Consider the following 23,996-nt stretch of genomic DNA (forward strand, 5'->3'; position numbering starts at 1 on the left):
TTTTTTGCGGTACACGGACCTCTCACTGCTGTGGCCTCTCCCATTGCGGAGCACAGGCTCCGGATGCGCAGGCTCAGCGGCCATGGCTCACGGGCCCAGCCGCTCCGCAGCATGTGGGATCTTCCCGGACCGGGCATGAACCCGTGTGCCCTGCATCAGCAGGTGGACTCCCAACCACTGTGCCACCAGGGAAGCCCAGTAACTTAGCTTTGATTTCACATAATTCAAGGGTCATATTAGACACTATCTCTAGTCCAGAAGAGCCCCTGGCACATGATAGACGTCCAACACGTTCCTGTTCTATCAACCATCAAATGAGAAGATGAAATCTTCTGATAGTGATCCCAAATACAGGAGCTTGCATGACTCTGGGCATTGAATAAAAGGCTAGAGTTATCTCCTTGCCCAACACTGAGAAATTGATGAGGAGAATACTGACCAGTAATGGGGAAAATTGCCATCTGAGCTTCCTAGGTAAATATGCAGAACTAGAATCAGAGATCATTTGTAGAGTAACAAACATGAATTTAAGTGGTTGGAATATAACATTGGTAAATGAAGCAAGGGAAGAGTAATATGGCTGTTTAGTCTACCAAGATGCTGAGGGCATGGCTTAATAAATCAACAAGCCTACCAAGGGTTAATTTTCCAAGAGGGTGGACTTGATATTTTCTACCTCCAATGAGAACAGACTAAAGGAGAGTAGATTTTCATTGCAACTTGGTAGATTTATATTATACAACAGGCATAATTTCATGACATTGAACTTTGTTACCTATTGAAATTTATAGCCAAAGGATAGATGAGTGAGTGGGTGGGCAGGCAAATGTATAGAGGACAGGTGAATAGGTAGATGGATGATGATGATTATAAATCTTACAAACAGAATCAATCCACATGCATTCCAGAGGCCTCTCAAAAGGACTTAGACGCGAATTCTGTATTTAGTTCCTTTAAACCCTTATTTTGTGTATGTTTCTCCGATAACTGATCTTCTTTTTTAAAAAAACAACTCAATGTTTATATGTTTTTAACTTTTTAAACCATTTCCATTCCATTTCAGAAGTTGACTTCATGGATTCCCAGTAAATAAGGTTGGCTAATAACCTGTGATGTATTGAGTCAGCCATGCCATGTAAATCTCCTTTCCTTTGTTCACCTCTCTTCCTCCGTGTAGTAGGTTAGAATTAAACCAAAATGATTCTTTGTAGGACATGTTCCAGCGTTCATTTTTAAATTCACATTTGAAGAATTTAATTCACAGCACTAAATGCCACATGTCGTAACAATTTAGAAATTTGACCAAAGGACTTGCTCCTTCCTCTCCAGATGAAATATAAAAAGACAAGAGCATACGAAAAGCATTTCTGTCGTTGTGCAGTTTGCTTTCTTTTGGATTTATTTTCTTGCTGAAAATGGAGTGTTTGGGAAATGAGATTTGGTGAATTACAATTCAATTGAATTTTTCTGTTTATGCCTGAAAACCAGAATCTTTCTGTGCAGGATCGTTAACTTCAGTTCTGTTTACGTGTCAGTGTCAGGCTGGGGAGGGACTGGAGATGGAGGGGAGAGAAGAGAATAAATGAATGTGGGGAAAGAGGATGAGGGAGAGAAATAGAGAATAAGAGGAAAACCATTTTACAGAACAAGGTTCCCAAGGAACACGTCAAATTAATTTCACTAGTGTTTGAAGTGTTATTCTCCCTACCTGGTAGGAGCAGAAAACAAATTCTATATACCACTAACCCAAGTAAAAGTAACACTGGCTTACTTTCAAATCATGCTGGGATGACCAGCTGATTAAAGTTTGGAATAGCACACAGTAAAGGCTTCATCAATGATGTATTTTCCTGCTTCAGGAGACTGTTGTATTTCTTACTGTGAGTTTTTAAATCCCCACTTATCTTTTATGATAGATGTTAGTAAATTACATTTCTTGATCTTGGTTTTGTTTTTATAGCTGTAACCAGGAGAAGCTTGAGATTTTGAAAATTTGATTATTTTCAAATTTTGGTGTTGTATTTTTATTTCTAAAGGAATAGAGCTAGGGAGATGCTGTAAGTGCTGAAATCAGGCATTTAGTTACTTTTATGTAATCTGTTAAAATAGCTGATTTCTAGTTGCTTTGTAACTATCAAAACTGCAAGAAAAGCAAGAAAAGTATGCATAAAGTGATGCGCAATATATTTTATGTATGATACGAAGCTTTTACACCCATTTAAACTTTACAAAAACCTTTTATGATAGCTGAAAAAACTGAGAGTCTGAGAAGTTATGTAACTTACCCCAGGAGGTAGTGAAGATGGGATTTGAACAAAACTTTTTCAGAGCTCAAAGCTCCTACGTTTTTTTACAACTGCATGTTTCCCATGGATCTTGTTACTGTATTTAAAGCTTAATAGAAGTTGTTCACCTGCTTAAAATTCTTCTCATTCCCACTCAACTCCTTCATTGCACTGATATTGGCATAGCAAACACTAAGTTCGTTTGTGGCAAACCTGTTCCATGACGATTTTCTTTTCAACATTTCTTCCATGTCTCCAAAAGGTCAAATATTTCCTTAAAAGTTGTCACTATTTGGGCTTCCCTGGTGGCGCAGTGGTTGAGAGTCCACCTGCCGATGCAGGGGACACGGGTTGGTGCCCCGGTCCGGGAAGATCCCACATGCTGCGGAGCGGCTGGGCCCGTGAGCCATGGCCGCTGAGCCTGCACGTCCGGAGCCTGTGCTCCGCAACGGGAGAGGCCACAACAGTGAGAGGCCCGCATACCACACATACACAAAAAAAGTTGTTACTATTTTTTAGCCCTTGAAGTCTTAATTGTCTTACGGTCATCTCCATTTCAGCATACTAACCTGAACTCCCGTATATCAAATCTGAATTTCAAGGTGCCATCCACATCAGCCTCTTTTGCAATCCAGCACCAATGGAGTGTGTCATTAAGATGCATATTTCCCCCAATAAGCTCAGCTCAGAATAAAGGGGTACCATATTGTAAAGAGGCTCTGTGCTAAGTACAAAGATCACCTGGATTTCCTTTGAGTCACATAAAAATGAAAGTAAAGCATTCAGACCACATGCATACCAATTTTGAACAATCTGGAAATGTGTAGAGCAACCAACAAACTTTTGTTAAGTGACTACCCTGTGCCAGGTACTGCTCGACACTGAACTTGACTTTTCATATTCCCTGGTACTCACCTCTATTAAGCATCCCCATATCTTAGGCAATAGTCTAGGCACTGGAAATCATTAATATCATAAAAAATCTTGGGAGAGACTGGCCTTCATCTTAACTGGTCTTACATTTTTCTGTAAGACCTTCTTAGGACAAAGAATCTGAATTGGATTATAGTACCTATATTTAAAACTTAGGGGAAGAGCTAATACGCAAAGCATTTTAATCTTTCCTGACAGAAATACAGTGGCCATTATAATTAATAGACATTGCCAGTGAGAGTTGCTGTCAATATGTGGCATTACGCCCAGGGCAATTAAATTTGCCTGTTTTTTATTATTGAGACCAAATGTTTGGCCTGGGTTCCTGCAGAAAATAAGTAATTCCATTACATGTGGTTCACCTTTGAGTAACCCTCCAAGCTGACGAAGACTCAAGCTTGAAAATTTACATTTATTACAGAAATAATCCATTTAGCAAACATTTATTGGGTCTCCTCATGTTCACTGGGCAGCACAAAGATTTAAACATGCAAAACACAGTCTTTGTGTTTAACAAATGTACTGCCTATTTTCCCTAAAAATGTTTCTCAATTCAAAAAAAAATATCAAGGTTTTGTTTTTTTTGGTTTTTGGTTTTTTTGATAAGAGGGCAAGACGAATTGTCAACTAACAGAAAGATATTCCAAAGACATGAAGCGCATAGACTCTGGAATTAGGCAGAGGGGACTTTGAAATGTGGTCTGTCCCAACCGCTGGGAACTAAACTCCGAGGGAGCCCTTGGAATACCCTGCCTGATAGGAGTGGCATTGTATATCTGAAACCTTCAGCCATACCAGATAGTTTAGTCTAACAGTGTGATTTGTGGTGAGCATCTGTCTTTGTATGCCTGAAGCTTTGGGTTTATCAGTTGACATCTAGGGGACTGTAGACTGAAAACCTCAGGTCAGTCAGGCAGGTGTTCCATGCCTATGTGAGCTGACCCCCAGTAAAAACTCTGAACTTAGGTGAGCTTTCCTGGTTGGCAACACTTCACATGTGTTGTCATACATTGCTACGGGGAGAATTAAGCACTACCCATGCAAAAGTAGGAGAGAACAACTGGAAGCTTGCACTTGTTTTTTTCCTGAAATCTGCTCTAAGCATCCTTTTCCCTTTGCTGATTTTAATTTGTAATAAGCCTTTCTGTAATAAACTATAACCATGAATATAAAAAAAAAGAAATGTGGTCCGTCAACTGCCACCTGTGTGACCTGACACTAGTCACTCCTCATGCCCCATGGTATGTAATCAGTACAGTAATAATAGCTCCCGCTTTATAAGGTTGTGTTGAGCTAAGATAACGAAGTTCCTGATGAATTTCCTGAAACATCTTAAGTACTTAACAAATTACATCTATTGCTTTTTATTCATGATGTGTGTTTTGGGCTAAATTTAGCTTTTCAATGTGCCACTGTATACATTCTTCACCTAAAAATGTGGTGAGGTCACCCCACACCCCTCCCTCAATGCACATGCTATCAGATAGGTCCACCCCATGCAGCTTAGGGCTCCTTCTCTTTCCCTGATACCTCCATATATACAAATAAATATTCAAACACTAAACATCAATGGAATGTAGATTGCAAACATCCAGAAAAGTCATTTGGTTTTTCTTTTAATTATTATACAAACATTCAGTGGCTTTTTTAAAAGGTGTTAGGCAAACATGGAAGGTGTGTCCACCATGTACTAGGCATGGCCCTGGGTACCGAGAGAAGCATCGGGACTACCCGATAAGTCACTTGGCTTGGAGGCATACAGACCTGGCTCAAAATCTTGGTCTTATCTAACTTGTTTGTTTGGTGATCTTGGAAAAGGAACTTAATCACTTTGAGTTTATTTCTTAATCCATAAAGTAGGGGTTAGTGATACCGTATGGGCTTGTTGAAAGTGTTAGTTTGTGAAAATGCTTAGCATAGTGTGTGACACGTATGCGGGACTCAGTGAACCAGCGCTGCCTTCCCCTCACTCCTAGGGATCACAGAGAGAAAAACTGAGGCTATTCCTCCAAACCTCATGTCCTGGGAGGACATGAATCTTATATTGAAAGTAACGCAGTGCCTCTCAGATTCTCTATACGTTTTGCTGCAAATGGCAGCCAGTAAGAGGTCCAATTAAGATTTGATTCCAGGGCTTCCCTGGTGGCGCAGTCGTTGAGAGTCTGCCTGCCGATTCAGGGGACACGGGTTTGTGCCCCGGTCCGGGAAGATCCCACATGCCGCGGAGCAGCTGGGCCCGTGAGCCATGGCCGCTGAGCCTGCGCGTCCAGAGCCTGTGCTCCGCAGCAGGAGAGGCCACAACAGTGAGAGGCCCGCGTACCGCAAAAAAAAAAAAAAAAAGATTTGATTCCAGATCTTTGGATTCCAAAGAAAGCAGCCCTTCTGCTCCCTTCCACCACGTCTCCTGCTCTGTATCTGGGAGGGGCATCTTCATGCTTCTGGAGGAGATACAGGAGAAGATGATTTGCATTCCTCTGTGAACTGTGTCTTACATACTGACCCTAAACAGCTGTCACTGCCACCCTCTCCTCTTTCTTCCAAAGCTCTAGGTCACTCTTAGAGCCAGCTCTGTGCCCAGGCCATGACTGGTCCAAGCTCTGCTCAAAATCACTGTTTGTAGAGGAGTGGGAAGAAGAAGGATCAAGTACACCCCAGGAACATGATCTGAAAAAGTGCCGCCTTTTCCTCAATTTTAAATGCAAAATGCTTGTATGGGGGGTTTAACACCATAATAAAGAGCTGTTAGTGAAAGCAGTGTGTAAGCAAGACTGCGACATGAGTGAGGAAGGTAATAAAATATAGTGCCACATCTCTTCCCATCCCAGTCCCTTTAATTTATCTTGGAGATAAACCAGTTTGTTGCCAACATGCTGATAGGATGGTGACCAGTCTACCTTTGACCTCTTCTTGTTGTCTTACCAGCTAGCAGTGGAATGGTAGGAATTCAGGACAAGGAGAGAAAAGAGGAGGTATTGGCAGGACTCTCCACATTCACTCCTATGTGGCAGGAGAGCGTCTTGCGAAGGCCAGCAGAATCTTCTGTGAGTTTGGTCCTCAGCTCCTGCCTACAGGATGCTCACACCTTGATTTCTCCTGTTTTGGACTCAACTCCAGGACTGTTATCTCAGTCTGTCCATCTATAGAACTAGCCTTCATTTTTAGGGAAAAATATTTCAATTGTAATTTTAAGAAATAGAAGATGTGAAACCAACCAAGCAAAAACTCTGTATTTCTTTTGAGTATCAGATTTTGATGTTTCACCTAAAATTAGTATATAGTATAGAGGCTAAATTTTCTGTTTTGGAGGATCCCTCTGACAAATTCTGTTTTCATTGTAACATTTAAAGGCTCAAATTTAGAACTTAGTGTTTGCTTAGTGAATCTCTATAGAACAGTTACACTTGGGAGAGAAGGAAATTGATAAAGGTAATTTTTTGCTGTATTATTTCTTCCTCACCTGTGGAGTTGTATACTCAAAGTCAGGAAGGTATCTTTATTTTTTAATTAGTTAGGAGACATTTCAGAGAAAAACATAGTGAACACAGTAATTTGTGTTTTAAATTTAAAAGACTTTTAAAAGGAAGGTTTATTTTTTTAAAAGACTTTCAAACTTTTTGGAGTTATCATAAGAAATATATTTTACATGGTCACCCAGTTTGCAGACACTCACTACCCACACAGCTGAGGCCAAGAATTTCATGATGCAGTCTTCATCCTTTCTACAGGCAATGCACACTTAGTTTTTCTCTTCTACTTTATTTTCGAATGGAGGTTTCACCCTAACAAATTGATTTCATAAGCTTCCGATGGCCTGACTTGCAGTCTGAAAAGAAGGTGAGAAATAATGCCTCTATTTTAACACAATTGAGTAAATCATTTTAAGGAATGTTCTATTCGTGAAACACTATGGGGCAGTGAAAATAAAGACAGGCATCTACATAGTAGAGTGGCTGACTTCACAGAGCTTACCGGCTAGTAGGGATTAACATAACATTGTGATCTGATGAGAAAAGCTGAAAGGAACATTAAATAAAAATGTGTTTATGACAAGCTTTTTGTAAACAGCTATTATGTGAGAGAGAAAAGCTGGAGGGTTGTTATAGTTGTAAATTCTTGCAGACATATCACTTTCGCGATCGTGAAGGTCATCATGAACACAGATTTGTGACTATATAGCTCCCAGTTTCTTAACTAAATATTTGACAACTTTACAAAAGAATAAATAAAAAGGAAAAAAAAAGATTCCCAACTTTTAAGCCAATCTGCCTTGTCTCTTTCTTTTCTTTTTCACTCCCTCCTATCTTTCTTCCCTCTGGTCACAGAATAATCTGGCTTGAGCTATTCTGTTTCTTTTTTATTGTGATAAAATACACACGACAAAATTTACCATTTTGGCTATGTTTAAGTGTATTCAGTACATTCTCAGTGTTGGGCAACCATCACCACTATCCAGTTCCAAAACTTTTATATCATCCCAAAAGGAAACTCTGTACCAATTAGGCAGTCACTCCTCATTTCCCCTCTACTCCACCCCTGGCAACCTCTACTCTGCTTTCTGTATCAGTGAATTTGCCTACTCCAGATATTTCACATAAATGGACTCATGCAATAGGTGGTTCTTTGTATCTGGCTTCTTTCACTTAGCATAATGTTTTCAAGGTTCATGCATGTTGTAGCATGTGTCAGTATCACATTCCTTTTAATGACTGCATAATATGCCATTGTGTGGGTACATCACATTTTGTTTATCCATTCATTAGTTCATGGAGAACTATTTCATTTTAAGGGAGATTTTATTCAGAAAATAACTGTAAACTAATCAATTGGACATACCTTTAGAAGTTTGATTACATATATGTATATATATACATATATATACATATATATATATATATATATATATATAAGTAGAAGTTTGAGCATGAGAAGAAGTGCTGTATATCCAGAAGCTCATGAGATAGTACTGGATCTGACCTATGGATTTAGGGTTCATCTGCCTACAGATGGAAAATGAAGCCATGTGAGTGAATGAAATTGCCCCAGGGAGAGAGTGTAAAGGAACTTAGGACAGAGTCCAGAGGTACTTTGGGGATCCATGGAGGGAGAAGGAGCCTCCAATTTCCTCCCTAGAGATGATGATAAATAAAACCTAACTCAGGTGAACCCTCAGGCTCATCATTTGCAAAGAAAACACCTCCTACTTTTTCACAAGGTTTGTAAGAAAATTAAATGAGTCAACATATGCAAAGCAGCTGGTACCTGGCCCATAGGTAGGACCTCAGTAATGATAGCTACAAATATTACTATATATATTTGTGCTGCCACTATTGTCAGTTTCTGCATGTCTCTTTATTTCACTGTCTTGTAATCTCATATCCAGGACTACCTATTTTGAAATAAGCTTTCCTACCCTCTTAAAGCTCAGTCTGTTTTTAACTTTGTTGTTGTTGTTGCTCCCAGACTTTGCTAGCTTCTCCCATAATACCGATGGAAGCTAAAAGAATCTAAATTACGTGAAGAGACGCTAAGAGGCACAGGCCAGACTTCCGACCCAGTTCTGCATGCACACAGGAGGATGTTCTCAATTCCATAGCTTGGAAGAAAACTGTTCTAGCCCCAGATCATCAGGACCTTAAAATTCTTTCTCTTTAGATCTCTTTGTTTTGATATTGGCAAGGGAAAAATTATTTACTTCATTTCTCAAAGACACTTGATTTTTTTTCCCTCCCATTTTTGGTAAAGAAATAGTTGACAAAAATTCATGACCCAGCCTAAAAACAATTACACTATATTGGAGTCAGAAATGAAAAATCATTGGATATACTGTTTTTTAAGCTTATCATTTTACCAGACACAGTGTCTTAAACTTGTTACTCCTGTAAGATTTTTGACTGTCCCTGCTCTCTTCTGAAGAATTTCTTTGAATATTTTTAAATAAACTCTCAAAAGACTTGACCACACCTCTCCATTCACTTTTAACATGGTTGGTATGACTGTTTCTTCCTGGGTCTTCTCAAAAAGCTGTTAAGATATGAATAACGTTTATATTTCATAACTTTGTTTTAGTCTTTCAGAGTTTTCTTCTTACTCTTCTAAACTTCTCACATCTTTCCACCTTTCAAGGGGGAAAAGTCTTCAGTGTTTTTCCTTATACAATAATTTGATTAGTTTTGTTTTTCTGGAATGTCACATCTCTAGTGTATTCCTATTTATGTTCCATATATAGGAATGTATTTTACATATGGGAAATATGACTTTCAGTGAAACTAAAACTACAGAATGGCATTGCATTTTGTGAACATATGCAAATTCTTTCATTCCTTATTACTGGCTGATTTGTTGTACACTGAGAGATGGAAATACAAAAAGAATGCAACTCATACTCATCTACACAATTAGAAATGATGCTGGGAATGGACTCTGTCTCCTGGAGCCTGATCCAGGGCACTTTTCACTGGAAAATGGACAACTCATGACGTTCATGACCTAGTTCATGTTGGCTATTATCCAAGTTTGGTGGTCAAAAACAGGACAGAGTCTATGGAAAATTACTATTGCTTGCTCTGTTACTAATTTAATACAAGAATTACTGGAATTTGTCTGTATTTTCTCATCTGTTTGGTAGGGCATGCTATCTCTTGTCTCATGGTCAAGTTGCAGAAAATAGAGTAATTTGAAAACATAAGATAATAATAGCATTTGGTTTATAATTCTATAAAAACCAGTAGTGACTGGTGAATATAGCATTCATTGTGACTCCAAAGCTGAATTAGAAGCATGGAGAAGCCAATTAAGAGACTTGAAGCCCAAGAAAAATTATAGGAGGAAAATGATGATTTTAACTACAATATTTTGTCCCTATAAGGAGATAAGGCAATTACAGGTGAGAAGAAAGAAGTTTTTCACAATCAAAATTAAAAATGAACAGAGAGAAGGTGTTCCTAAATATTATGGGTGGGTAGTTTTAAATGTCAATAAGTTTTCTATAAACTCTTCACGTGGGGGATAATGGAGAATAGCTTAATGTGGGAGGAGATTTTTTTTTAAACAAACATTGACATTTTAAAGACCTAAACATCTTAAATGGAATGACTATTCCAATACAAAATTAGACAAACAGAGGCATTTTGGAGATTATATTTGAGTAGTATCCTAAGAGCCAGATAATGAATGACTCAGATCATCTGAGTGGTCTGGGCTGACTCACATGTTTTAAAAAAAGATGTCATCAAATCTCTGATTTTGTCAGTGTTTTTACCCTTGATCCACCTGGTAGTGCCAAACAAATCCTGAACGTCAGTGACTTTTCCAGCTCTAATTTGTCAGGATGAAGTTCCAAACCACCAGTAACAAGTCTAAGATTTTGAATATATAGGCATTGGTATATTTGAATAATACTCACTAACATGAGAAACACACAAGCCACATATGTAATTACAGGACACGTGGGAGATAGGAATCCCTGACACAGCCTTGACAGGAGAAGAATAGAAGATACAAGAGTAGGCTTGGTTTGTCCAGGATGGAAGAAAAGGAGACTTCTTACCCCAATACCACCTGAATGATGCTTCCTGGAAAACATCTTAAATCAACAAATATTATCTGGTTCCTCTACTTGGCGTAGAGGACATACCGAGGGTATCCTTGGCCTCTGTCCTAGAAAGTCTTACAGTCTATGAGGGAAACTGACGTAGGAACTACTAAGTGGAATGCTTTGATATATTGTAATACATATAACAGCAACATTTGGGGGAGGACAGGATAGTCAGTTCTGACAGCACTATGGTTGAGAGGCCCTCACAGAGGAGGGGGCATTTGACTGGGCTGTGAAGGCACATATAGAAGTTGTAAATATCAAAACAGGAAGAGCATTTCAGCCAGTGGCAAGGACCACATAAAGAGAAAAGAGATACAGGAGAACAGATATTGGGGATGTTCAGAGAATCCAGTATAGCCACCGAATTGAGGAAGTAGAAAAAGATGAACTGGGAATATGGGATACAAAGAAGTGTCAGGCCAATGTGGCTCTTTCGTATGGTTTACATCATCTCTGTCTTGGAACTACCCTAGTGTCAAGAATCCGCCTACCCTGGAAATTACTGTTCTAAGTCTGTGATGGGGTTTCTTGGCACAGCGCCAATTTGGGCGATGGCTAACAATAGTCTAAGAAAAGCTTGCCTACTTTACTGTACTTTGCCCTGATCTCCTTTCCATTTTTTTTTTTTTAATATTCTTACATTGCTCATAGGGCTAAGAACTTACAGTGCCATGTCCTTGATAAACATCTGTTGAAAAACAATAATGAATCCTACGCACACACACACATGCATACACATGAAGAAACTTTCACGGGTTTTTGAACGCTCAAATTTAACTGATATATTGCAACTTTAAAAATATGTTCACTTGCATGTTGCTAGGAACATTCAAATAGAAAATAGATTTTTTGACCTTTTGTTGTTTTCCCACAGGATTGAAAAAACGTACAAGGAAGGCCTTTGGAATACGGAAGAAAGAAAAGGACACTGATTCTACGTATGTACTTAAGGAGAGCACCACTGCTCGGCATCAGCTGGCTGTGACCGTGTGGAAACGCAGATCTGGTGTGGTCTGCTGTATAGCAGAATAATGAACCTATAAAACCCCTTATTTGACAAGAATCCCTGAAAGAAAGTTAGAAAATGCAAAAATCAATAGTTGTTTAGGCACAGGTGAAAAGAAAAAAGGTGATGTTGATCTCGCAACTTTAGCTTTCCATTCTGTACATTTTTATCGTGCATAAATTTTATCACAAGGTGCTGAGAATTGCCCTGTGGCCTTGTCCTCTGGGAATTTATAATTCATGGAATAGAATATCTATCACGCAAATTGAAGTATCTTTCATATAACTAAAAGAGCTAACATTTGTTATGACTACCGTGGTAACACGTACTTAGTAAACGCTCAGTGAATGGTAGCAGCCACTACTCCTGTTATCACTAATACAAATTAATACGTGGTAAGTTCCTTAGGAGCGATTAGAAATGGAATTTCCGGGGAATTGGAGGGTGGGAAAGCTCATATTTGAATAAATGATCAGTGAAGCTTCAAAGAGGGAGGAGCCTTGATTTTGGCCTTGAAGAAGATGAGGACATGCGTTTCATGCCAAGGGACAACAGCCAAAGCAGAGATGTGGAAAAGCCAAGTAGGTATTCGGGACAAGCTAAACAGAGCAGTCTGTCTACTTGTCGGCCACACATAAATGTAATAGTGGGAGGCAAGGCTGCAAAGGAGATCAGGGCCAGATAGGAAGGGCTTTAAGTACCAGCCAGGCTGAGGTGTCTGGGCTTCCTTCCTTAGGCAGTGGGCGACCTTGAAGCCTTGAAGGCTTTTAAACAAGAGACTGTAAAGGATTGGGGGGTAAAAAGCTATTTTTTGTCCAGATATCAAATTTTAAGTCCCCTGTTCTTACCTTTTCTTTGTGTTTTTTCTTTGGGTAAATAATTATTTCATGGAAGCTGTATTTACTCTAGTCTTGCCAATTTTTCTAAATGATTAAATTAGAAAAAAATTTCTCTGAGCATTATATAATTTTCATTATTTCTTAAGAAATTGCCAACTTTGAAACATTAACCAGAATAGGAGATGCTTCGTTCACCAGAGTCGGAAGACCTGGGCTCTGGTTTCAGCATTGCCAATAGCTCCACAGACTTAGAATACACTTTCCTCTAATGGGCCTCAGTTTGCACTAGATGGAATGGAATTTCCATAAAAGGCCAGACACTGTAGCAGTCCGTCTGTCAACAGAATCTTTTGCCACCTACAATGTGCCATGTGTTGTGGGGGACACTATTAGACATATCTCAGGAGAACATCATTAGCAGAAAACAAATCCATTTTTCTTTGAGATGGTTTCTGTAACTGACTATACATAATCTCTGGTGTGTGAAGAAAATTAGGAAGGAAAAAAGCTCCCTCAAAAGGAAAAAGAGGTCAAACAACCTCCCCAGGGCAGACTGAGCTCATTTGCAGGTGGCCAAAGTACCACTCTTCCATCACCGCTTCTAAAAACATGAAAATGAGGAAGTTACTCTTCATGGCTTTGTGTAGATGCCCAATATCTCTCTGAAATACTCTAACAAGACATTTTCTTGTAAAATCCCAAGCATCTGTCCTTTACTTCTTATCATCTGAGCGCCCCAGTTTACTTAGGTGATAGCAAATTAGCTATAAATTGGTTCCACAAGCAGTGATGGTCAAAGGACAAGACGTTTAGTGTAAGCCTTTGCTTTTCATGAGCCCCTGCTCTCTAATTGGGTCATATATCATTCTTGCAGAAGGCTGGAGAAATGTTCTGGCAATGTGCTATCCCTTCAGATTTAGGTAATGCTTATGTTAGTCTGCAATCACTGAAATCTTGTTGATACAAACTGTTTTCAGGGCTGTTGCAACTCCGTGAGGGTTGACAAGTAACCTGCTATGGTAGCTGCCAGTTCCAACTTCAGTTGATTGAGTGTCCTTAGATAGAGTGGGGTTAGAACCAGAGCTTCCTGATTTGATCAACGTTACAATGGCTGATAGAAAGAGGAAAGGAGAGAGGAGCCTGTGCTAAGTGGCAGGCCCTGTGCAGGGTATTTTGTATGTACTGATATCCTTTTTAATCCTCATAGTAATTCAACAAGGTTAGAAATAATATCTCAATTTTGGAGATGAGAAATCAGTGCCAAAAGGAATTAAGTAACTTGCTGAAGGCTACCCAGAAAAATAAGACATGGAGCCAGTATTCCAGTCCAGAGTCAAGTGCCTATTCTTTGATTACTCAGAAAAAAAAAGAATAGATGGGCAAAATTATATTCAAGACCAATAGGAGGGTAAAAGAGAAACGGCAGCAGTGGCAAGAGGTGACTGTCACTTTTTAAAATAGAGGCAAAGCGTTCCTGGTAGATGATCAGTTTTAAAACAGAATCAGTAAATATAATGGGTCTGCTCTTAAAAAGAAAAAAAAAAGTATTTAAAAATGTATAAAACTTAATAAAAGGGGGTTAGGAAATAAACTGAGGACACATACCCCATTGTCTGAGGCTGCTAAAATCTCTCTCTACTCCCCATCTTAGGTCAGCTTGTATAATAACTTTATTCTAGGTAGCATTTAATGAGTATTTATTATGTTCTAGGTACTATTCCGGGCTCTTCATTTATATTAACTTATTGAATCCTTTAACAGACCTATGAGCTATATGCTGTTATCACGGCTGTTATATAGATGAGGAAACTGAGACACAAAGGAGTGAAGTACTGGTCCAGGGTTATGCAACTAGGAAATCTAAGTTGATTGAACCTGGGCAGTTGGGCACTATAGCTAGTGCTCTATACCACCATGCTTACTGCTGTCATACGGGGAAGCAGCAGCCCCATTTCCATCAGTGGATAAGACAAAGGATCAGAATAGACACCAACGCTGCTATGTACAATTACAATTATTCTGATTAAGATTTTTGAAGTGCCATCCCTATAGCTGTAATATGCATGAGACCAAGTGGCTTCCCATTTAAGATCCCCTATAGCTATGCCCTTCTACCTGGACCAATAGTGGGCAACACCACAGCCAGGACTATCTCCAGAGCCTTGTCTTCTCCACATCTATCACCTGCCCCGAAAGACAACCCCACGAGGATCAGTGCCTCTGGATGTGTCCTATGCAAAATTTGATGCAATCTCCTCTCTATCAGTTCCTTTAGCAGAGGCTGAAATCCTAGTAAGAAATGCTCATTTTTTGCAGTGTACAAATCTAGGGAAAATTGACTTTGATGAATATGGGTTGGTACCTTTCCTCTGTACTTTCCTACTACCTGGGTTTACTGCGGCCATAATAGCCCACTGGATTTACTTGCCTGTCTCATTCTCTCTATGATGAGCATGTCTTCTTCATTATTTTATCTTCTGACCCTAGCCTAGTGCCTGGCCTATTATAAGCACTCAATAGTTGTTCAATGAATTATATATAACTTTTATTGGCTGAGACTCTTCCTATCTTTCTATCTTAGATGAAATTTCTTTGAACCAACTTTTTCCCATAGCCAGCGAATATCCAAAGATCCTAAGATTTCTGTCAACTCCCATGGTCTTTCAATATCAGGGTCCTCTCTGCTTCTAGCCCCTGTATCACTGATTCATCCCTGTATCCACATGGACACAGAAATGATTATGGAAAATGATGCTCTCCCATCAAGTGTTTTGTAATACAAGTAGAATATTCTACTAATTTTGAAGGGGGTGTTGGTGGGAGAAGGGGAATCACATCTTGAAGCCAAGAAGATGTCCCACCAACTCTGCATTTCTCTCTCTCTCCTCTGTCCCACCCTATGAAGCAATAAACAATTTTGTCACTTGGTCTCACCTGCTAAGGAACAGTTCCAACCACACCAAACTCTTCAAGATTTCATAGTCCACCCAAGCACTTACTAAGGTTTTCTTCCAAACAATGCAGGTCCCCATCTAAGCATAATTCTGGTCTCCATGTTAATAGAATAATGTTTTTCTAGCTCCTTACAGAATTAATCAATATAAGAAGTTATAAAGTGACTACTCTTTTTCTTCTCTCTTTCTCTGATTCCTCCAGCCCAGTTTTCCAAAGTAACAATAATAATACCCTTCCTCTATTGCTATAAAGTCTAACATGGCTGCAGGTGAACAGTTTTGTGTTCCTAGGGTAGAGACATCACGGAAGAGGAAAAAACCTGTAACAAACAAACATTTTTGAATACTTAGTATGTGTCGGGAACCATTGTACGTTCTTTATATACCTTATCATATTTAAGCTGGCTTAGAGAACTAAGTAATAATCAATATGTTCAAGGTCAGAGAGCTAATAAGTGGTGGAGTCCGGACACCTGGCTTCATCCTACTCTAAAGCCCTTATTCTTAAGCACTGCAGCCTAGCTTCACCATGGATTAAATACCCTGGACTTTAGTCATCAAAGCAAGCCAGTTAGCAAAATTGCCCTCCATTTCCTGTTCTGTAATCAAAGGAGCAGTAACTCTAGGAATATGGAAGAAAATATAGATTCTCAAAGTAAGTTGAAAACTACTTTGTAGTTTTATAAGTTCTTCTTATAAGTATAAGAAGTTTCTTCTTATAAGGGGAAATTCAAGACCACTTATGGGGAGATGAGAGAGAACAAATGGGTTTGCATTCCTGGTGGTAGTTTCAAATAGAACGCTGCTGGGTGGGACAGCTCTTAATGAATTCTCCTCTCAAAACACTGCACCAGCAACTTGTGCCTTTTGGATTTCAGTTTTTAATGAGACTCTCCCTCCCACGCACACATACACACACCCCACACTCAAATATCACTCAACCAATCTGTTTTGATTTGGCTTTCATTAGCCAGGTTTACTGGGGTTGGAACTCGTGAGAGGGGGGAGAAAGGTGGTTAATGATTCTTATTGTCATACTTGAGACTATGTAGCAAGAATGATTCATTTTCCTAATAGCTACCAATTTCTTTTTGTTACAGAGGTTCACCAGATAGAGATGGAATTGTAAGTATTTAAATGACCATTATTAGTAGGTTTGCACTTCAACCTATGCTAGTTTAAATTTCTTAAAGCCCCATTTCTTCTTTTTTTTTTTTCTGCAAGGGGAAAAAAATTAGCTTAAATGACTTTTCAATTACAAATTTTTGTTGTAAATTTTGTAGTCATTGCATGGGACATAAATGCAGTCTTGGTCAAGTTAAACTTATTTATTGCATTCACCAAAAACCCTGCCCCAGAGTAGGCAAGCAAACCAGTCATCAATATGGTGGGTCAGAAGCCAGACAGTTCCTGCAGGGACTGCTACCATCAACTGTTATTTCGTTTCCTATTTAATGATATAAGAGCTCCTTATATGAGAATGTTTTTCTCCAGCAGAGGCCACAAAGTCGTAATGGATCTGAGATCCAATAAAATTGAAAGAAGCTCTTCCTCTTTCGTAGTTGAGCTGCAGATACATTTTCTATGTTAAGTTCATAAGTAGGGAATAGTCTTGAAACCATTTATGCCTGAATTTACAGCCTGGAGGAGGAAAATGTGTCCACTGGGTTTAGATTCAACAGTAACTCTGATTCCTTGCTGGTCACCAGATTTCTTGCTTTTTAAAGAAATCTGTGGTGCATGGGCTTGGATTTATCTGAGTTGTGCTTATGCGAGTCTGCACCAGCTTCTAAAACAACTTCCTTCAAATCTAAATCAGATGCCTATTCAGAAGGTTCAAAAGAACAGCTGCCACTGAAGGAAAAAAAAAAAAAAAGGGACTCGCATTAGGCTCATTGGGCTGAAGTGGGAATGAAAATAAACCAGATAGTTAAAAATATTTTCTTGAAAAATCACCCTTTATAATATTAGACCTAAATTGGGGTGTTAATTGCAGCTATGGTAAGAATTTTTCTCCCATATTTGACTCAAGGTTCTTAGCTTTGGGACGCCTTTTGCATTCATGTAGTTCTCGCCATGAAATGTTAAGAAAGTAGACTGAAATTTATCAGACATTGGGTAACACTATAATCAAGGCTCTATTCAGCAGGGGAAAAAAAAGACCCAGAAGACTCAGCTTCTCCTCACCTCTTGCTTCTGGCTCAGAGCCCTCTCGTTAACTCTGTCTCAGGTACTCTCTGCTTCTGTGTCTTCTCTTTGCTTCTGTCTTGGTCCCCTCCCTGAGTTCTCTTGTCCCCTTCATTCTGACCCTTGCAAGGCTCTGTGAGATAGTCTCTGCTTTCCCTCCCTGCTGCTTCCAGGCTGGTTTGCTGTTTCTTGCTTCTCTCCCTGTGGCACCCTCAGTCTTGTCCTTTTTCCTTTCTCTAAAGCTCCTCCCACCCTGCTGTTCATTGTCTCCCAAGGCCCCACTGCTATCTCAGAGTTCTCTGGTCTTCTAGGGACCACGAGTTTAAATCTCGAGCAGAACATGCATCCCAGTGCTTGGCACAGTCCTGGCGGGCGTGTAGCAGGCAACTCTGAGTATGTGCTGAGTCAATAAGCCCAGCCATGATTCTGCGGACTTGCCCACCCTAAGTCAGGGCTTCATCCCTGAGTTCCCCGATCCTCCTTCACTGTCACCATTCTCAGTCACATCAAGTTATTTATCAGCAGATGTGCCTTCTTTGTTCCTTAATTGGAAATGCCATGAATGGTCATGATTTTAGGAAGGAAGAATTTTAATTTTGATTTCTCAGGAAATAACACAGACCTGTTTGGAAAGCAGGCTGCATTCTAAATAAATGCAGTTTCTCAGAAACAGGGTGTACAGCTTCCTGGGTAACTGGAAATTATTGGCCAGCTGCTAATTTTACTATTTGGAAATGTGCCTCAAGTTTTTTCCACATACTATGGTCACCAAATTTTGAGAACGTCTTATGAGACCAGTGCTGTAGGGGTCCAAGTTTCTGTTCGCATTCAGTCCCTGGAAATCTCAACCTGATTTTCTTTCAAACTCAGACTGATTTATTTAAGATCTCATGTCTGTGGAGCCAGTCCACGTTTATGTGGCTGAGTTAGCTTTCAAATTGTTGCTTTTTGAATATCTGAAGTTGAAATTTATGGTTTCACTCACGTGGTTCTACAAACTACAGGTTGTGGTGTATCCATTTAACGCTTATAGACGACTTTGTCCATGCAGGGGCCACACGATAGATTTAACTATTTAAATTCAGTTTCTCAAAAATCCAGTGAAGCCCATCTCTAGTGACACTGCTTTTGAGGTTTTATCTACAGAGCCTCTGTGGCCAGGCTGCACGTATCAAGATGGGCTTACCTTGCTCCCCACTGGCTGAAAATGCCTACCCTCGGCCGAGCTGTCTGTCTCGATGTCTGAAGCTTCAGGCAACTGTGTGTGGTGACGCAGTCTAACCCAGAGACAAACTCTGTTTTTCGCAGGATACTCTCTAAGTTTTTCCTAAGCAGTTCAGATTTCCATCCACACCTAGACTGGGGGCACTAGGGGTCACGGCCGTTGCTGTGAGGAGATCTCTGCTCATCCTGAACACGTGTGCAAGAAAGGGTCCGGATTTGGAGCTGTCAACTGTGTGTGCTGTGTGTATTGATGTCTCCCAGGAAGGCTTTGATCCAGGGGAATATATGATGGAGCTAGCCTTTTCAGACGTCCATTAGAAATGCAACCATTTTTATTAAGTCTCTTTGGTGTGTCCCGGTGTCTGTTCTCTACCTGTAAATTAAGTGCCGGCTGAGTGAGGACTCGATCCACATCATCCCTAGTGCCTGGGGTGCCTCTTCCTCCTTCCCTTCTTCTCCTGGCCTAGCCACAGCGGCCTGCTGAATAGAGCCTCATTATGGGCCCCAAAGTCCACTCTTTGCTTCAAGAACCCTGCCAAGATTGGTAGGCCCTACAATTTGGCCTAGACATTATTTCTTCTATGGTATGCTTGCTGACTCCATGTGATTCTTTATATGTGTCTTGAAGAACAAACAGATCCTTTAACAACTTTTTTCTACATGAAAACAATCAATTCCAGCAGCCCAGCCCACATGAACCACCCTACAATAACAAAGCAGAGTGCGCACGTGAAGGAGGAAAAAAAGTTTCGGTAAGGAAACAGATTTTAGTTTAAGATATCCAAGGGGTTGTAGAAACAGTGAGTAAAATCCCAATTTGAAATTTGAAAAAACAACAGTAGCATTTAATAAGACTCTTTCTTAGATAATATTTCCCAATTACTTCCTGAATACCCAGGGCCAATTTTTAAATCAACCAAATAGACTCTATATGTTGACATCCGAATATACTTTTAAAAAGTGATCAGACATAAGAGACGTGTGATTCCTATGTCTTACACAAAGGATAGGGATTCAGATTTTAAAAAGAATATGCTATCTATAAAAAAGCCTTGGCTGTAATATAAACACCACCATACAAATTGAGTAGTTGTTTATTAGGATAAGCACCATCTCAGTAACATCAGGAATTCGGCAGGACCTTGGCCTGTGGGATCTAATGTACTTGACAATGGACTTGGGATGCTGATCCTGTCCCAGACTATGCAACAACCATAACTGTGTTGTCCAACACGGTGGCCACATGTGGCTGTTTAAAATTCAGGGCTCACTAAATGTCCATCGACAGCTGAATAGATAAAGGTGTGGTGCATATATACACCACATCTTGGAATTCCACCATGGAATATTCCACCATGGAATATTACTCAACTATAAAAAAGAATGAAATAATGCCATTTGCAGCGACATGGATGGACCTAGAGATTATCGTACTAAGTGAAGTAAGCCAGACAGAGAAAGACACATATCATATAATATGATAGCAGTTATATGTGGAATCTAAAAAAAAAAAATAATGATACAAATCCTATTTACAAAACAGAAATAGACTGACAGACATAGAAAACAAAGTTACGGTTACCAAAGGAAAGGGGGGGATAAACTGGGAATTTGGGATTAAAAGATACACACTACTATATATAAAACTAGATAAACAACAAGGGCCTACTGTAGAGCACAGGGAACTATATTCATTGTCTTGTAATAGCCTATAATGGAAGACAGTCTGAAAAAGAATATATATATATAACTGAATCACTTTGCTATGCACCTGAAACATTATAAATCAACTATACTTTAATTAAGTAAATAAATAATTTTTTAATTCAAAAATAAAATTCAGTTCCTCAGTCACACTTGTCACATTTCAAGTACTCCACAGCTACTTGTGGCTAGTGGCTACCATATTGGACAGCATACATACAGAACATATACTTCTTCACCGACAGTTCTATTGGATAGTGCTGTTCTATACAAAGTGAGTCAAGTCTGTCTCAATGGCAAAAAGATTATATTTAGGCAGTGTATCATGTGCCTTTAATACTTCTCGCCAAGGAAAGCTGTGTGGCCATGATCTGACCTTGGAAAAGAAGAGCATTCACGATGGAAATTAAGAACTTTGATGAATGTGTAATTGAACACAATTGTTACTACGTCTATTGATTTAAACCATGATATTATGTGAGAGCAGATAATAAACCTGACCAAAGTAAAATACCTATTAAAACGTGATCAACATTGCTGTAAGCCTCAATTATCTTCAAATAACAGTCATATATTCAAGTTGTAGAAGTTATTTGTGCTAATTGTGGAATTTTAGAAAATACAGAAAAGAATTAAAAGAATAAATAATTATACTCCAAGAGAAAAATCACTGTTTATATGTTGATGAATAGCCAACATTGCTTTAAATAGTAAGCTTAGTTTTTAAATAATATTTCCCCACTTAACTTACATACTTCCTTGCTTTTTCACTGTTTTCCAATTGAAAATCAATACAGCCATCACCTCCATATTACCACTATGAGCTGCTTAAATGGTTAAACCAGGAGAATTGTTTCTTCCTTGGAGTTTGACCAGAAGAATTTCAGCCAGGTTCTGGATTAGCTTTAACTTGATAATATCCACTTGCAAAACCAAATATATTTGTAAGAATTCACTAGTATGAATGAGGCCAAATTGCCAATTTCTCTAATGAATCTGTGTGTGTGTGTGTGTGTGTGTGTGTGTGTGTGTGTGTATGTTTGCATATGTTTTGAATGTCTGCCCCAAAGAATGTATTTTTATGATTTGTTGTTTGTGTTTAGTACTTATGTTTAAAATGTTCCTATTTTAAAGGAAAATTTCTTTTTATAGGCTTTGCTTTCTCTTTATCTCAATCTTCCATTGGTTTCCATGGAAACTGGGAAATTTTCACTCAGCCCAGATCTAGAAAATTCAAAAAATCGAGGAACTTTTTTAGTCATAATGTCGGATATATGTTGTCAGGAAAGAAACATACACACACATATATTTATTTTGTTTTTGTTTAGCTGAACATATCAACTATCTTGGTTTTGAAAGGCTTTGATTATGGAGATGAGCTTATCATGGAAGCAAACAACTGTAGAACTTTGAAAATTTTGAACTCAGTAGTTTATCTAATCTCTTTAGTTTTCAGATAACAATTCTTTGTATTGAAGAATTGTTTGATAACTAAAAGGTCTATTAATAGTACTATACTGATCACAAAATTCATTAGTTTAGTTCTTTGAGATCAGCTTAGTTTATTTGATTTCTCGTTATTATACATTACATTTGTATTTTGAATTTATTATACATGCTATCTAAGAAGGATTTGGAGAATTTTGCAAAGAAGACATATGCAAACAGATTGGTAAAGTAGAAATTTTAAAAGAAAGCAAATATGACGAAAAGAAAATAGGAACCATGCCCATTCACTATGAGAGAGATTTTTTTTTTTATTAGATGGCACATTATTTAATGGACCATGTCCTCAAAAGCAGCTTCATAGCTCATACAGGTGCAGAGTTGATGTGGCAGGTTCTTAAAGCAACCTTTGTTCAAAGAAGAAAGAATGTCATTGAAGCACTAATTCAATGAAGGCAATTCTGTGAGAAGGTTAAAATGATGTAGTCTGACGAAGTACATTATCTTTGTCAGGAGCAAGACACAGACGAAGAGGGGTACCAGCCCTGTATTCTGGGGCGCTGGTTGGTGGAGGTGGGGCAGCGTTGGTGCATTTGTAAATTCCAGTGCAGTGTTAGTGTACAGGAAGAGAGAGGAAGATAATGAACACATTATTCCCTAGGCACTTTACCCTTACTAAACTACTGTTCTTAGAGTGCCCAGTCAACATGCAGTAAGTATTACTCAGTGATGATGGTTACTAGGTTTACCTCTGCTTTGGTTTTCCAATGATCCTATATGCATAGATGCAAAGCTTTCTTCTCCTGCCTATTTGTCAGATTGTCAGCTGTTCATATTTTATTTCAACTGGCCTTCATTTGTGACTGCGAAATTACGTGTCCTGTCCTCAAGCCTCATGTGTCATGTCAGCATCTGATGCGTGTTGTTGTGAGATCTGTGAGTGCTCTGTGACATACTGTTTGTTGCTCCATGTGCCAACTACAGGAATGTTGTTGAATGGACTGTCCATTACCAACTTCATTTGCGTTTTTGTCCTTTGCTCACAAGAAGTAGAGAATCCCAGGAATTTCAATTTGGATGATGCCACATCCTTGCTCAAGTTCTTATGGCCATACATGCCATGGTTGTCTAGGGGCCAAAATAGAACTTTAAGACAATCCTGAGAGGACAATGCTGATACCCAGTCACTTGCAATGATGTGTGCTCATGGAGGCTTAGGATGCATGGATGACAGAAATCCACTCTTAATCCTCAAATTCTATATTAATAATTTGGTAAGAAAAGCCACTTGAAAAGAATATCAGCACTATTTTTAATACTTACAGGCTGAATTAACTAATTTGGAGCTGATTTCCTTTATATTCTGTCAAGGGAGTGGTTAGGAAAAAGTTGAGTCAGTGTCAGAAAAGTTCAAAGAAGACTAGTTAATGGTTGGGATGAATACTCTTTGGATCTGTTGGAACTAATTGTATATGAGAGTAATGTAGAAGTCAAAATATTTCCATTTAAATATGTATATACATCTGGGTATATCCCCTAAGGTATAGAGGATGAAATTATAACGTAGGTGCTGCTGACTCTCTAGTAATTGAATAAAATTTGAACAGCTAGTTGTTAATATCTCTATGCTTAGGTATTCTACAGTCTTTTGTGAAATAAGTGTGTAAGTTCTTTTATGCAGTGTCACAGCAGCTCAATTTACCATTCAGTTACACCAATGTGGCCGCTTAATAGGCTGCTCTAATTTGTCTTTCCAGTGTTGGGTTTGGATAGCTCTTGCTAAATCCAGATAAGAGTGAAGTGTTCTTTGTTCCTTTTTTT

The 23,996-nt window shown here is 39.0% G+C and overlaps 1 protein-coding gene across 8 annotated transcripts in view; it reads left to right on the forward strand.

Moving 5' to 3' along the window:
• The window catches only part of SGIP1 (SH3GL interacting endocytic adaptor 1), a 206,753-nt gene that overhangs the window by 81,398 nt on the left and 101,359 nt on the right, over nt 1-23,996 (forward strand). For 6 of the 8 annotated variants that reach the window (XM_024734663.1, XM_024734668.1, XM_024734661.1 and 3 more), the window contains exons 2-4: nt 11,690-11,753; nt 16,715-16,739; nt 19,706-19,777. In XM_024734663.1, coding sequence (XP_024590431.1) covers nt 11,690-11,753; nt 16,715-16,739; nt 19,706-19,777 — 161 coding nt within the window. The remainder of the gene's footprint in view (nt 1-11,689; nt 11,754-16,714; nt 16,740-19,705; nt 19,778-23,996) is intronic. The other 2 variants (XM_024734665.1, XM_024734667.1) reach the window with 1 other exon arrangement.

This window comes from Neophocaena asiaeorientalis, unplaced genomic scaffold, assembly GCF_003031525.2.
Source record: "Neophocaena asiaeorientalis asiaeorientalis breed wild unplaced genomic scaffold, Neophocaena_asiaeorientalis_V1.1 scaffold15, whole genome shotgun sequence".
NCBI classification, from domain to species: Eukaryota; Metazoa; Chordata; class Mammalia; order Artiodactyla; family Phocoenidae; genus Neophocaena; species Neophocaena asiaeorientalis.